General features: G+C 36.7%; 1 protein-coding gene and 1 long non-coding RNA gene across 3 annotated transcripts in view; both read right to left on the bottom strand.

Annotated features, from left to right (window-relative positions):
* The window catches only part of LOC130929637 (homeobox protein engrailed-2b), a 50246-nt gene that overhangs the window by 7710 nt on the left and 28707 nt on the right, over positions 1 to 13829 (bottom strand). Inside the window, exon 2 of one of the 2 annotated variants that reach the window (XM_057856973.1) lies at positions 1245 to 1686. In XM_057856973.1, the coding sequence (XP_057712956.1) occupies positions 1245 to 1650 (406 nt within the window). In that variant the 5' untranslated portion in view covers positions 1651 to 1686. Of the gene's footprint in view, positions 1 to 1244; positions 2616 to 13829 lie in introns of those variants that run through there. The other variant, XM_057856972.1, reaches the window with a different exon arrangement.
* The window catches only part of LOC130929640 (uncharacterized), a 74356-nt gene that overhangs the window by 54212 nt on the left and 6315 nt on the right, over positions 1 to 13829 (bottom strand). The gene's annotated exons all lie outside the window — the stretch shown is intronic.

Below are 13829 nucleotides of genomic sequence, written 5' to 3'. Positions count from 1 at the left end.
GGTGGGGCTATAATCAAATGGAGGAGGGGGTTTCCCTCTCTTACTTGGCATTTTTTCCCCCATTTTATTTCATTAAAAGGCACGACAAACTTTTGTTCGAATGATGCATTTAGGGAAAATCAGAAATATGAACTAGACCTTCGTGTTTTACGGTCAAAAGTATATACTGCAGGTTTATAAAAGAAGAAAAATAGACTCATAAAATCGGGAATAAGAAGTTTAGAGTTCGTCAGACCTTATAATAATTAATTTCTGTTACGTCATTGGTTATTCTTTGATAGATGCGTCATACCCCCATTGCGGGCCTTCATTTCCATATTTGCATTCATTTCATTCAAACTTTTTTGTCCTTAAACAAAACAATGGAAATACATTCGAACGTTTATTGTTTTGTGTTTCACGCTGACCTTCAATGGCAATTTTGGTAATATATGCATATGTTTATTGTAAGGGGGTTTGCATACGTAAAAGTTGTATTCCAAATTTTTGAGTATCGATTTAAATAAGGGAAACATTGATCTTTTCATCTTTTTAACAAAGGAATAGTACTCATGTATTTCTTTAACTTTAAGTACACGCACTTAAATTCATCGAATGATGCATACAGAGTTGGGTATTTATTCAAAAATGATATTAAAATATATTTTGGATATGCTTTTTTTGTCTTTTAGCAGCTTCGTGGCCTGCATTTCACATCGATGAATTCCCTCCCTTTCGGACCCTCACTTTTTTTAGACACCCTCCATTGTCAAAAATATGCTAATAGAATATTAACAAAGAAGAGTCAGGAACAATGGCGTTAAACTTGGTTTTACTTCACTTTTTTAACGTTTGTACTTCACTTTTTGGAGTGTATTCTGATTAAAACTTCATTTTAAGTATACTGCATGTGCTAAAACGTCGAGTTTTTATTTATTGGAGAGGAATTCGAGTCCAAATTGGGCTATTGTTACGGTATTGTATGATTATTTTTTGAAAGGATGCAAAAAAATAAAAGTATTCGATTGTTGTATTATATCATAACAGTAAGATTTGATCATGTTATTATATAATAATTGGTTTGTCAATTGTTACAAGTGATATGTCTATTAACTTTGATTGGGGGATGGTGTGTCGTATACTGAGAACAAAAAAAACCCTTAATTTTTGTTTTTTCTTGGAGTAAACTTTTTCCTTAAAGTTTAATTTAAAAAAAATCTTATTGTATTTATAATATTCTATTATTTAGGACTGAATTGACTAACCTGAGGACGGACGGTCCGAGTAGCGTGTACAATAAACCCAAGCCGGCCACAGCATCTGTTTGGCCCCATCCGATGCCGAACCGGCCTGAGGGCTTCCGCAGCGGTTCTCGTCCTCTTCCCGGACCTTCTCTTCCTCCTCCCCGCCTCTCAGCTCTCTTTTCCGGCTCCCAATGTTACGGTCGGACGATCCAGAATCATCCCTTGCGGTGTCCCCAATTTTCGGCCGTGTTCTGAAGGCTTCCTGCAGAAGCGCGCTTTTTCTCTTTCGACCGAAATCCGGCCGTAAAATGTTGTCGATGTAAAAGTTGGTGATCCTGTGGGACTGCTGGTTGCCAGGTGGAATTATGAGAGCTCTGTTGGACTCCTCGGCGGAATCGTCCGGGTCTCGGCGAGCATTCTCTTCCATGATGATGATGATGATGAAGTCCGAATCTCCTCAGAACTTTAAATAGAATTCCAGTCAAACGATACAACAACAGAAAAACTACCCTAGAAAATTAGAGTACAACTTATTGTTTACTCAAAAAACGAGATTTTTTACTCAGAAAAATCATAATTCGCTTTCCGGTTATAAACCACTCGATTAGAAAATTTATGGAAAATACTTTTGGGTGGTTTTGTTGAGTTTTAACGGATCTGTCCACACATTTTTTTTGATGCCCTCAGCAGTAAAAGCGTTGTGAATGAGACGACGCTCAAATACTTTTGACTAAGGATTTGCTTCTTATTTCTCATTGGCTGAGAGTCGTTGTACTACGACGCTTTGAGACACGTGCCTTGAACCAATAGCGAGGCGGAAGGCTCGTCACGTGATATTACCGGAATTCCTTGGAGGGTGAACAGGTCCAACCCATATGTGGTACGTTCATGTTAAAGCAAAAATGTTTGAAATATTAGCTTCACGAATTCAAACACAAACTGAAATGAACGTGAATAAAATGACGTAATATTTTGGAATTTGCGTAATTTTCGGTTTCCGTCTCCCAGAAATAAACGTGAAATGTAACAGTTTAAAACAAATCAAGTTTTTGTTGAAATTTTCAAATGTTGTCAATGGCTGCCATTGACGGCGCGAGACGTCCAATCCATTTGAAGTGCATGGGAGGACATTTCTGAATGAACATTCGTTCAATAGCTCCCACTTCAAATTGATTGGACGTATACTAGTGACAAACTGAGAGATGAATGGAGGCCACACGATTGGACGTCTATCGCCGTCAGTGGCACCCAGTCAGTTAATAATGCTTCATTAGGTAAAATGAAGAAATATTTTGGAATTTGAATAATGTTCCGTTCGGTATGTCTCAGAAATAAATGTGAATTTTAACAGTTTAAAAAAGTTTTTGTGGACGTTTTCAAATTTTCTCATTGGCTGCCATTGACGGCGCTAGACGTCCAAATCCATTTGAAGAGCATGGGAGGACACTCGTGAATGAACATATATATATATATATATATATAATTAGATATTAAAAGGCCTTTTTTTTTTTTTTTTTTTTTTAAATAATGAACGGCGTTTTTTCGGCGCGCTGCACAGCCCAAAAATTTTGGAGGGTCGAAGGACCCCCCAAAATTTCCCGTTCGCCCGTAAATGCTGGTTAAAAAAAAAAACTTACTACAATTTTTGACCAAATTGCATATACCTTACACATCAAAAACTTCACGACGGTAAATAGCATAAATGTTGTATAAAGAATTTGTCCAAACTTTACGGTTCCCCCAATATACGCCCAAAATTTCCCCATTCATATCTAATGGGATGCCATTGACAGCCATGTAAGTCCAAATTTCCCATTCCCATTTTCATAGCAGTTAAACAAAGATCCTTACGATTTTTGACCATTTACCATGACAGCCCATTGACATTCAATTGGCGCCCAAGTAGGTCCATGCCATTACATTACATGCACGTCCGTGCCATTGACGGCCATGTACGTCCAAATTTCCCGTTCATTTTCAATGGCAGAAAAAACTTTCTAGTTGCGATTTTTGACTATAAACGTACCATTACAGCCCACTAACATTCAAATGTTCTCATTGGCTGCCATTGACGGCATGAGACGTCCGATCCATTTGAAGTGCATGGAAGGACATTTGTGAATAAATATATATATAATTAGATGGGGCTTTGCAAGGCAAAGGCCCAGATAGTAAAATTCCTTAAGAAAACAAAAAAAAAGAATGGCGTTTCTTCGGCACGCCGCACAGCCCCAATGGTTTGACCGACCGTCGTCGTTCAAATTTTAAAATGACTGGAATTTTTGTGCAATGCAGGGAATTTTTCAAATAACCCCCCCAACATTTTCTGTTTGCCCGTAAACGCGAGTAAAAATAAATAAATAAATAACGATTAAAAAACCTACTTGTCCTACAATTTTTGACCAAATCGCATAACAGCAAAAATTCCAGGACGGTAAATGGCATAAATGTATAAAGAATTTGTCCTAAAATTACGGTTCCTCCAATATACGCTCAAATTTTTCCCATTCATATCTAATGGGATGCCATTGACAGCCATGTACATCCAAATTTCCCATTCATTTTCAATGGCAGGAAAACATAGGTCCTTGTGACTTTTGACCATTTACCATGACAGCCCATTGACATTCAACTGGCGCCCAATTAGGTCCCTGCCATTACATTACATTCAGGTCCATGCCATTGACGGCCATGTATGACCAAATTTCCTGTTCATTTTCAATGCCAGAAAAAACTTTGTGGTTTCGATTTTTCACTAAAAACTTACCATTACAGCCAACTGACATTCAAATACGCCCGAGTAAGTCAACGCAATTGACAGCCATGCAACAGGACATGTCCCCGAAATGTACCCAAATCAACAGGAAGTGACCTGATATCAACAGAACGTGTCCCCGCAATGTATCGCTTGCACCGTCACTAATTCACTTTGAGGAGGGTAGCAGGAACCCTGCCACACAAGCAAACTACAAATGTGCTGACTTATAAAGACTTATAAAGTATGTTTCATATTCACATATTCACACATGTCCTATATGTTTCTATTTGTTATTTTCCAGGTGGTGAGTGCGCAACTGAGCATCAATTGTAACATCCCCAGTAACCATGTCAGGCTTTCATTGTTGTTTTCTAAAGATTTTTTTCAATCACAACTTGGCGACTGCTCGTAAAAGCTGAGTGTGCCCTCAGTCCCTTCACTCTAGCTCCTGCGTGATGCGTTCAAAAGCGTTCATGAAAAAAAACAGTGATCACAAAAACCAGTTCCCAATTCCTGATCTACAAGGTGTAGTCATTTTGAAATTTCCCACCACCTAGTAATGAGTTTCCGGTTCAGAGGTAAACCGCGCAGACGATGACGTAACACATAAGGCTGCTCCTTTCTACGCATGTACCTTGCAGAATAGGTCGAGGGGGGGCTTAAACTCACCTTATAAACGTATTGCAGACAGGTATAAAAATTGTTGACAAAATACCTTGGAGAAAGACGTAGCCTCAGCCACATGGTTGCTAACCGTCACGTGCTATTGTTTAGCCACAACTGGATTCATTACCTTATTACTATTCATCCTTCACACAGTTACTGAAAACATAAATATCGTTGAATACATCTGCAGGCGACCGGGAGATCATGATTTTACAACACTGTGTGGTTGTGCGTTGGTCCTCATGGAAAATGCAGTCTTCCTTAAGCGACGCGGCCGTGGCGCAGTTGGTTGTTAGAGTTGTCCCTGGACCGAAGGGTCAGTGGTAACCCTGATTTACCCCCAATGGGTTGAACGCGCCCTGCTTGGCAACAGCCCCGTTGGTGTGTGAATGTGAGCGTTGTAATGTAAAGTGCTTTGGGCATGGTCAACATGCAGATGATTGCGCTATATAAGTACAGTCCATTTACCATTGAAAGGCAAAACACTACCGCTTTTGTCCACAGGCGTAGCTAAAATCAACCAAAACTGAAAAGTTACCAAGTGTTGCTTCAAGGTTAAAACCATGCATCCAATAAGTGCATTAAACGTACATTAAACTCTTAAACAAACTCGTAAACAAGCACAACTCAGCTCCTCCATAACAGGCCTAACACCCGTGCTGCCAGCCCTCCCACTTCAAATGGGTTAGACGTATACTATAGTGATAAACTCATTCAGATTCACAGCAGAGAGATGAATGGAGGCCACATGATTGGACGTCTATCGCCGTCAGTGGCACCCAATGAGTTAATGCTGCTTCAATATGTAAAAATCAGCATTTTAAGATTTTTATTATTGTCACGACCAACTGCAATATAGGGAATATGTTTTTTTCTAAAAGTAACGCAGTGTGATTTTCATGACTGCTATCCCTCCCAGTCAAAATGGATTGGACGTCTAGCTCCGCCAATCACATCAAACATGTTTACAATTTTCATATTTTCAATTCCACTCCGTTGACCTTAAACAATTTTGCTGAGATTATTTTTCACAACTTGACACCGTTAAACACATTAGCCCCGTTTTCCGATAGCACATGAATGCAACACAGGGGAAATCTCTTCCATACATATGTTTTTGTTTGTTTGTGCTTCTCCCATTCAAAACTGAATGGCAGTAAAGACTCCAAGTCGCACATAAATAAAACATGACTGTGAATCACGCACGTGCCTCAATACGTCAAAGTTCGTCATCCTACACACACACTTGGCAGCAGATGACGTAATCATTTCATATGAGAAAATGTTGAGCCGACGTTAGTTTCAAGTATCCGTAAATCTCTTCCCCGCAATCGCTGGTTTTGACGGTGATAGACGTCTTTCTGTCTGTTTAACAACAAATTGAATTTGACCCGCTGTGATAGAGTTCATTTTCTTGTTCCTTTTGCATGTGTGCTTCTCGTCCGATTTTGAACGCCAACGACACAAGTCCGCAATGTAATTATATTTGTAATTAAATTAAAATGTGTATGGACTTCAAGTTAAATCTTGGCTTGATGATCAACCCTAAAGATATCCCGAATCGGCCCACAAAATCCTGTCTGATACGATTTACTGCAGAGATTTGTTTTGCAATCGGAGGTTTCTTTTTCCACGTGCTAAAATTAAAATTTGCGATGTTGCTTCATGATGCAGTCAAATAAATTAAAAAAAAAAAAAAAATCTAAAAGTGGGCCGATTATTGTCTCAAATCGTACAATGCGCTTGATAATTATTTTAACGGGCGGCCTTTATATTTCCAGTTCAGTGTTTTTACTTATGTTTGTCCGCTGGTACAAATTAACCGTTTCGGAATTCATTTTTTTTTTTTGCATCCAAACCATTTTGTCATTGAGTAGTAAGTGTGTGTTTATTTTGAGAATATTTATTTGAACTCCAATAAATAAATAAATAAATAAAAATATTTCTCTTGCACGTTAAATTAGAACATTCGGGGAAATTTTGTGATATGTCCCTATTTGGTAGAAGTATTGCAATTAACATTGAAATTATTCAGCATGCGTCCTACGGTAATAAAACTGAAAAAATTAAAGTATATATATACTTTAATCTGTTGTTATTGATTTTGAAAAGTATAAAAACCTGTCTCACTTATATAGAAAAAACACGTTGTATTTGCAGTTAGTTGTGAAAATAATTAAAAAGTTAAGATGCTGATTTAAAAAAAACAACAACAAAAAAAAAACTTTGATAATTTTACACATTGAAGCACCATTTCCTCAATGGCTGCCATTGACGGCGATATACGTCCAATCATCCGACTCTTTTTTTTTTTTTTTAAATGAGTTTATCACTAGTAGATGTCAAATGTATTTGAAACTGTTGTTTCATAAAAACTTGGGGGGAGGGGGATTTGAAGTCAAAACGAAACTTTCTGTAGTATCGGAAAGCATGACATCTGAAATGTTGTATTTAGATACGATATTTGCTTGCCAAAGTATCGATTATATGTTTCCGCAAGACCACATCATGGGCTAAATTTCATTTTGCACTATGGTATCACTCCAAAAAATGAAACATATTATTTATGCAGGAATCTTATTTCAAGTGGTTACACACAACTGCTTTAACTATTAAGTTTTGTATAGTTAAATAAAAAATTGATTTAAGTAAGTCTTATTAAAAAAAAAGCACCGTCTGTTTGCATTATTCTAATATACTCAATATAATCAATGAGGTATTGTTTCTCGTATTTACTGTTTGACTGTTTGTATTACTCTAACACACCCAATATAAAATGAATAGCATTTATACCATAGTTTAAGGGAAACAAGCAGAATATAGGGCATAAGAGATACATGACGCCTTCTTATCACGGAAGCCCAAAGTGTGCGTCATGCAACTGAATGAGCAAGATTGACCCTGACAAGCCCACGTCTGCACCACCAACTCTCGCAATCAGTTCTCCCGGACCGTACACAACAAATGGCGGGATGCCCTGTCCCAACGCAAGGAACACAGGAGAACACCCAATATCCAACTGATAGCACAGCTGGTAAGACTCCAAGAGCCCCTTTGATGCTGAGGTGGCAAAATTCCGGCTGTCTGGCTAAAAGGTCAGATTCCTTCACTTAATAAACCACTTGAACAAGTTTTTTAAAATTCCTATTTGAATATTCTATATGCAAAATGTGTCACTACCTTTTGTTGAAATTAAGCAATGTCTCCTCTTAAAAAATATTAATTCAAGTTGTGTAAAGTTTACACACTAGATGTAATGTAACTCCATTACCCAGATATTAAACAACTACTTACAATAAATTGCATTAACATCATTTTGTCTTCTCTTTAGATTATTTGACTAGATTTTTTTCATCTCAGACACTGATTTTGAACTGTGAAGTTGACATGCTAACCACTGTGCCACATTCATCATGTGAACTATTTTTAAACAAGAATACCTCAAATGATTGTCTTCATTAACTGCTTCATTGTAATCGTATTGTAATTGTACGTCAATGTAATCTGAGGCAGCGCATGAGCCGGTCATTCCGCGCATGCGTTAAATGCGTCAAATATTTTAACGTGATTAATTTTAAAAATTAATTAACGCCCATTAACGCGATAAATTTGACAGCACTAATATGCATAAATTCATTTACAGAACAAATCCCAAGAATTACATGTTGTTTATAAAAATTTAACATCATTTGAAAGAGTCAGAGATTTGTTGATGCACTGAAAAGCTGGACCAACAAATCACGCTCCTGACATTAAAAAAAAAAAAAAAAAACCTTGCAAAAATAAAGTTTTTTATGTTTTACAAGTTAGACTGTACGTTACTGTAAGTCCCACCTGTGATTATGTGGGCAATTGCCCGTGCTGTGCAGAGTATAGTCTAAATAATTGTAAATTGTTGTCATAACATTTATACCATGGATATTATCTGAAATTGAGGCTTGTAAGTCCTAAAGCATGGCAAGTGGGCCTTTGCGTGTTGTTTTTAAGCACCATTTTCTGCGTATGTTCCAGGACCTGTGCCCGTCTCGTCACCCTTACGCTGTCATATGTACTTTGCGTTCCGGCACCTTATGATCTAAAAAAATTAAGCACTGCACAAATGTGTTAATTATCATTAAGCTTGTTACACACTAGCGGTGGCCCAGTCTGAAGTGTGCTGTGGCAACTCATTGTAGTGTTAGTCTAGGTTGTCTTAATGCACAATTTCGATTTTTTTGGCATGGCCGTTCAGACAGCAACACGTCCAAAATCATTTCAGTCAATTAGACTCGGGTTGATGTGCAGCTCCCAAGATAAGAGCTGGGCTTTTGTGCTACTCTGAATACCGCTGTCTCCCACATTGTGCGGCTGCCCAGATGTGAGATGAGTCAAGAGACAAAGCGGAGGTCAGCCACTAGCATCGGCTTCCTGTCCCCTTTACAAAACCTCCCAGAGGGGGAGGAGGGATGAGAGGGACGCCGGGGTTAGGGGACATTTCCTATTCTGCTCCGTGCGCTCTGTTTACACAAGGACGGGGGGAATTAGCGCGAGGCCACACAATAATCGCACAACTTTTAACGCATCGTACCAGGAAATGGAGATGGCTGAACTCTTGACCTTTGTTTGATTATGGCGTACAAAAAAATCATCCGCATAACATGTACCTAGTCCGGATGGATTTGACGTCTATTGCCGTCGATGGCGGCAACGAACTCATCCACTGCCGGTGATCGTGTTCGTTACAAAAATCGATTAATCCCAAAATGAGTCGTCAGATCAATCTATTCAATTCATCGAGTGATCACAAAATTATTCGAGAGATTAACCTATCGTTGATATTTTTCACTGCCGAGATCATGTTTCGGTGTTCATGAGCAACCCAGTTGTACTGGCAACGTTAGAATCCGTGGATTCATTGCAAAATTGGATTAATCGCAAGATGAGTCTTCATGATGAATCCATCCAATTCATTGATTCATCACACAATTATTGGAGGGATTAATCTGTCGTTGATTTTATACGCTGGCAAGATCATGTTTCCATGTCCATGAACGATCCGATTGGACTGGCAACATTAGAATTTGTAGATTGATCGCAAGATGAGTCGTCAGAAGAATCTATCCAATTCATTGATTAGGCACAAAATTATTGGAGAGATTAATCTGTCGTCGATTTTATTCACTGTCAAGATCTTGTTTCAGTGTCCATGAGCAATCCGATTGGACTGGCAACATTACAATTTGTAGATTAATCACATTATTAGATTATCCGCAAAATGAGGCGTCAGACAAATCTATCCAATTCATTGATTCGTCACAAAATTATTGGAGATATGAATCTGTCGTTGATTTTATTCACTGACAAGATCATGTTTCAGTGTACACGAGCAATCGGATTGGACTGGCAACATTAGAATTTATAGATAATTTGCAAAATTAGATTAATCGCAAGATGAGTCGTCAGACAAATCTATCCAATTCGTTGAGTAGATTAAGCTGTCGTTGATTTTATTCACTGACAAGATAATGTTTCAGTGTCCAAGTGCAATCCAACTGGACTGGCAATGTTAGCATTCGTAGATTAATTCCAAAATTAGATTAATTGCAAGAGGAGTCGTCAGACAAATCTATCCAATTCATTGATTCGTCACAAAATTATTGGCGAGATGAACCTGTCGTTGATTTTATTCACTGACAAGATCATGTTTCAGTATACACGAGCTATCTGATTGGACTGGCAACATTAGAATTTGCAGATTATTTGCAAAATCAGATTAATCGCAGGATGAGTCGTTAGACAAATCTATCCAAATGATTGAGTGCTCACAAAGGTATTAGAGAGATTAATCTATCGTTCATTTTATTCTGACAAGATCACGTGCCCGTGTCCATGAGCAATTCATTTGGACAACATTAGCATTTGTAGATTAATCGCAAAATTAGATTAATTGCAAAATGAGTCTTCAGATGATTTTATCCAATTCATTGATTAATAACAAAATTATTGGAGGGATGAATCTGTCATTGATTTTATTCACTGATAAAATCATGTTTCAGGGTCCATGAGCAATCCAGCTGGACAGGCAATGTTAGCATTCGTAGATTAATTCCAAAATTAGAATGATCGCAAGATGAGTCGTCGTGATGAATCTATCCAAATGTTCGAGTGATCACAAAATTATTCTGGCAACGTTAGCATTCATGGAAACATTAGATTAATCGCACAAAGTTAGGTGGGGTGTCAAGGGATTTATCTATCAGATTAATCTACTATTAATCTATCGGATTAATCTACTAATGACAAAATATTTCGACAGATTAATATATCCTGGATTTACTCACTGCCAATGTTCATGTTTCAGTGTCAATGACAGGCAACGTTGCAATTAGATTAATCTCAAAAATGTATTTTGGTTGACAGAGTCATCTATCAAATTCATTGATTAATCATAAAATAATTAATCTGTCTTCAATGTATTCACTGCTAATGATCAGGATTTAGCGTCAATGCCCAATCACTTTGAACTGGCAATGGTATGATTCATAGATCAAAAGAAGGGCTGTCAAAATTTTCGCGTTAACGGGCGTTAATTAATTTTTTAAATTAATCACGCTAAAATATTTGACGCAATTAACGCACATGCCCCGCTCAAACAGATTAAAATGACAGCAGTGTCATGTGCACTTGTTACTAGTGTTTTTTGTCTCCATCTGCTGGTGCGAGTGATTTTATGGTTTGAAATCAACAATGACGAGCTACTAGTTTATTGTTTTGATTCAAAATTGTACAAATTTTATTAAAAGGAAAACATTAAGAGGGGTTTTAATTAGGGGTGTCAATTAGTGTCAATTAGAGTTAATTACAGCTTAAAAATTAATTAATCGTAATTAATCGCAATTAATCGCAATTAATCGTAATTCAAACCATCTATAAAATATGCCATATTTTTCTGTAAATTAATGTTGGAATGGAAAGATAAGACACAAGATGGATATAAACATTCAACATCATAACGGTACATAAGTACTGTATTTGCTTATTATAACAATAAATCAACAAGATGGCATTACCATTATTAACATTCTGTTAAAGCAATCCATGGATAGAAAGACTTGTAGTCCTTAAAAGATAAATGTTAGTACAAGTTATAGAAATTTTATATTAAAACCCCTCTTAATGTTTTTGTTTTCATAAAATTTGTAAAATTTTCAATCAAAAAATAAACTAGTAGCCCGCCATTGTTGATGTCAATAATTACTTACACAATGCTCATGGGTGCTAAAGCCTATAAAATCAGTCACACTCAAGCGCCAGCAGAGGATGACAAAACTCAGAAAAACACAACAAGTACACATTTCACTGTGCTGTCATTTTAATCTGTTTGCGCGGGGCATTTGTGCGTTAATTGCGTCAAATATTTTAACTTGATTAATGTAAACAATTAATTACCGCCCGTTAACGTGATAATTTTAACAGCCTTAATTTAATATAACATTTCTATACCTTGTACTTAGAGCTGTCCCGACTAGTCGACATAGTCGACGTCATCGATGACGTAAATCCGTCGACGAGCACAACATCCCGTCGACGGTTAATGAAGGGTTAAAAAAAAATATGCGCGGAAAGTTCAGAATGTCGGATGCTCTGTATGCAAGCGGGGAAAGCGGCACAAAGCCAAATAAGCACACCAGAGTGTCCAAAACATTGACTTATTTCAAAGAAATAAAGGAGGGTACACTCTTGTGTCCTGTCTCTTCACTGCCAAGCTTGGCTGCACGTCGGCCGTGAATAAACACCTCAAGCGCCGTCACCGTTTGTAAAAAAAAAAAAAAAAAAAAAAATTTTCATTTTTTGTACACCAGAGGATGCTGTCGCTTTAGTAAATAATAATGTTTCATTGACAATGGGCCTATAAGTGCTATTAGTATTGCCAACTGAAAGGTTTATTTCATGTTATGGTTTATTTTATGGTATAGAAAATTATATAACGTTAAAAGGTCATAAATATATACAGTATATACAGTGATTGCACTCAAGGAAGAGATTGTCAATGATAAGGTAATAAATTAAGATAAAGGCAATTCATATAGGCAATTCATTGATATATGAATAAGGTTTAAAAGGAAAAAGGTGAAAAGTTTTCATTAATTTCTAATTGTGTTGTTTTATTTGTGTGCACCGTAGCTCTTACAGTGTGATTACATCAAGGATGGAATAAAAGTTGTAAACCATCAGTTTAAGAGACCATCTTTTCAATCTGGATGCTACACTAGTTAATTCTATCAGCATTTGAAGTCATTGTTTATTTGTGATTTATTATTGTTATTTACGTGTTTATTTGTACTTTAGTAAATAATTTAAGTGTTCCAATATGTTTTTTGTGAATTGATAAGCGTCAAACAAAAATTTCATTGCTAAATTAGTAAACAAAAACAAAAAATATTTTTTTAAATTATTAGATTAGTCGACTAATCGTAAAAATAGTCGGCTGACTAATCGGGAGAAAATTAGTCGTTTGGGACAGCCCTAGCAACATTTATCTTTTAAGAACTACCAGTCTTTCTATCCATGGATGATTTTAACAGAATGTTAATGTTAATGCCATCTTGTTGATTTATTGTTATAATAAACAAACACAGTATTTATGTACGGTATGTTGAATGTATATATCAGTCTTGTGTCTTATCTTTCCATTCCAACAATAATTTACTGAAAAATATGGCATATTTTATAGATGGTTTTATGGATGGTTTGAATTGCGATTAATTACGATTAATTAATTTTTAAACTGTGATAACTCGATTAAAAATTTTAATCGTTTGACAGCCCTAATTAAAAGCAAAATTAGATTGATCAGAAGAAAATGATATATGGTCACCAGATTCATCTGTCTGATTCATCTATTAATAACAAAATTATTTGACAGATTAATCTACCCTGGATTTATTAAATGCTAATGATCACGTTTGAGTGCTAATGACTGGGAACATGACAGTTCTTATAGATCAATTGGAAAATTAGAGGAAGATGAAAAAATTTTGGTTAAAAGATCAGTGGTGGGATCATATCAATAACCTTTTGGGATGCAAAATATGCTGATATAATGTCCCACCCCTAATCAGCGTACTGCTTTTCTAATATACAGTAGGCACCAAGTAGTGTGCAGGTGCTCCATAAAGTTGGATGCATAGTCAAGTTTTGCA

This window comes from Corythoichthys intestinalis, chromosome 14 (assembly GCF_030265065.1).
Source record: "Corythoichthys intestinalis isolate RoL2023-P3 chromosome 14, ASM3026506v1, whole genome shotgun sequence".
NCBI classification, from domain to species: Eukaryota; Metazoa; Chordata; class Actinopteri; order Syngnathiformes; family Syngnathidae; genus Corythoichthys; species Corythoichthys intestinalis.
Note: the sequence above shows the minus strand (reverse complement) of the source record. Positions and strands in the feature narration are given on the sequence as shown.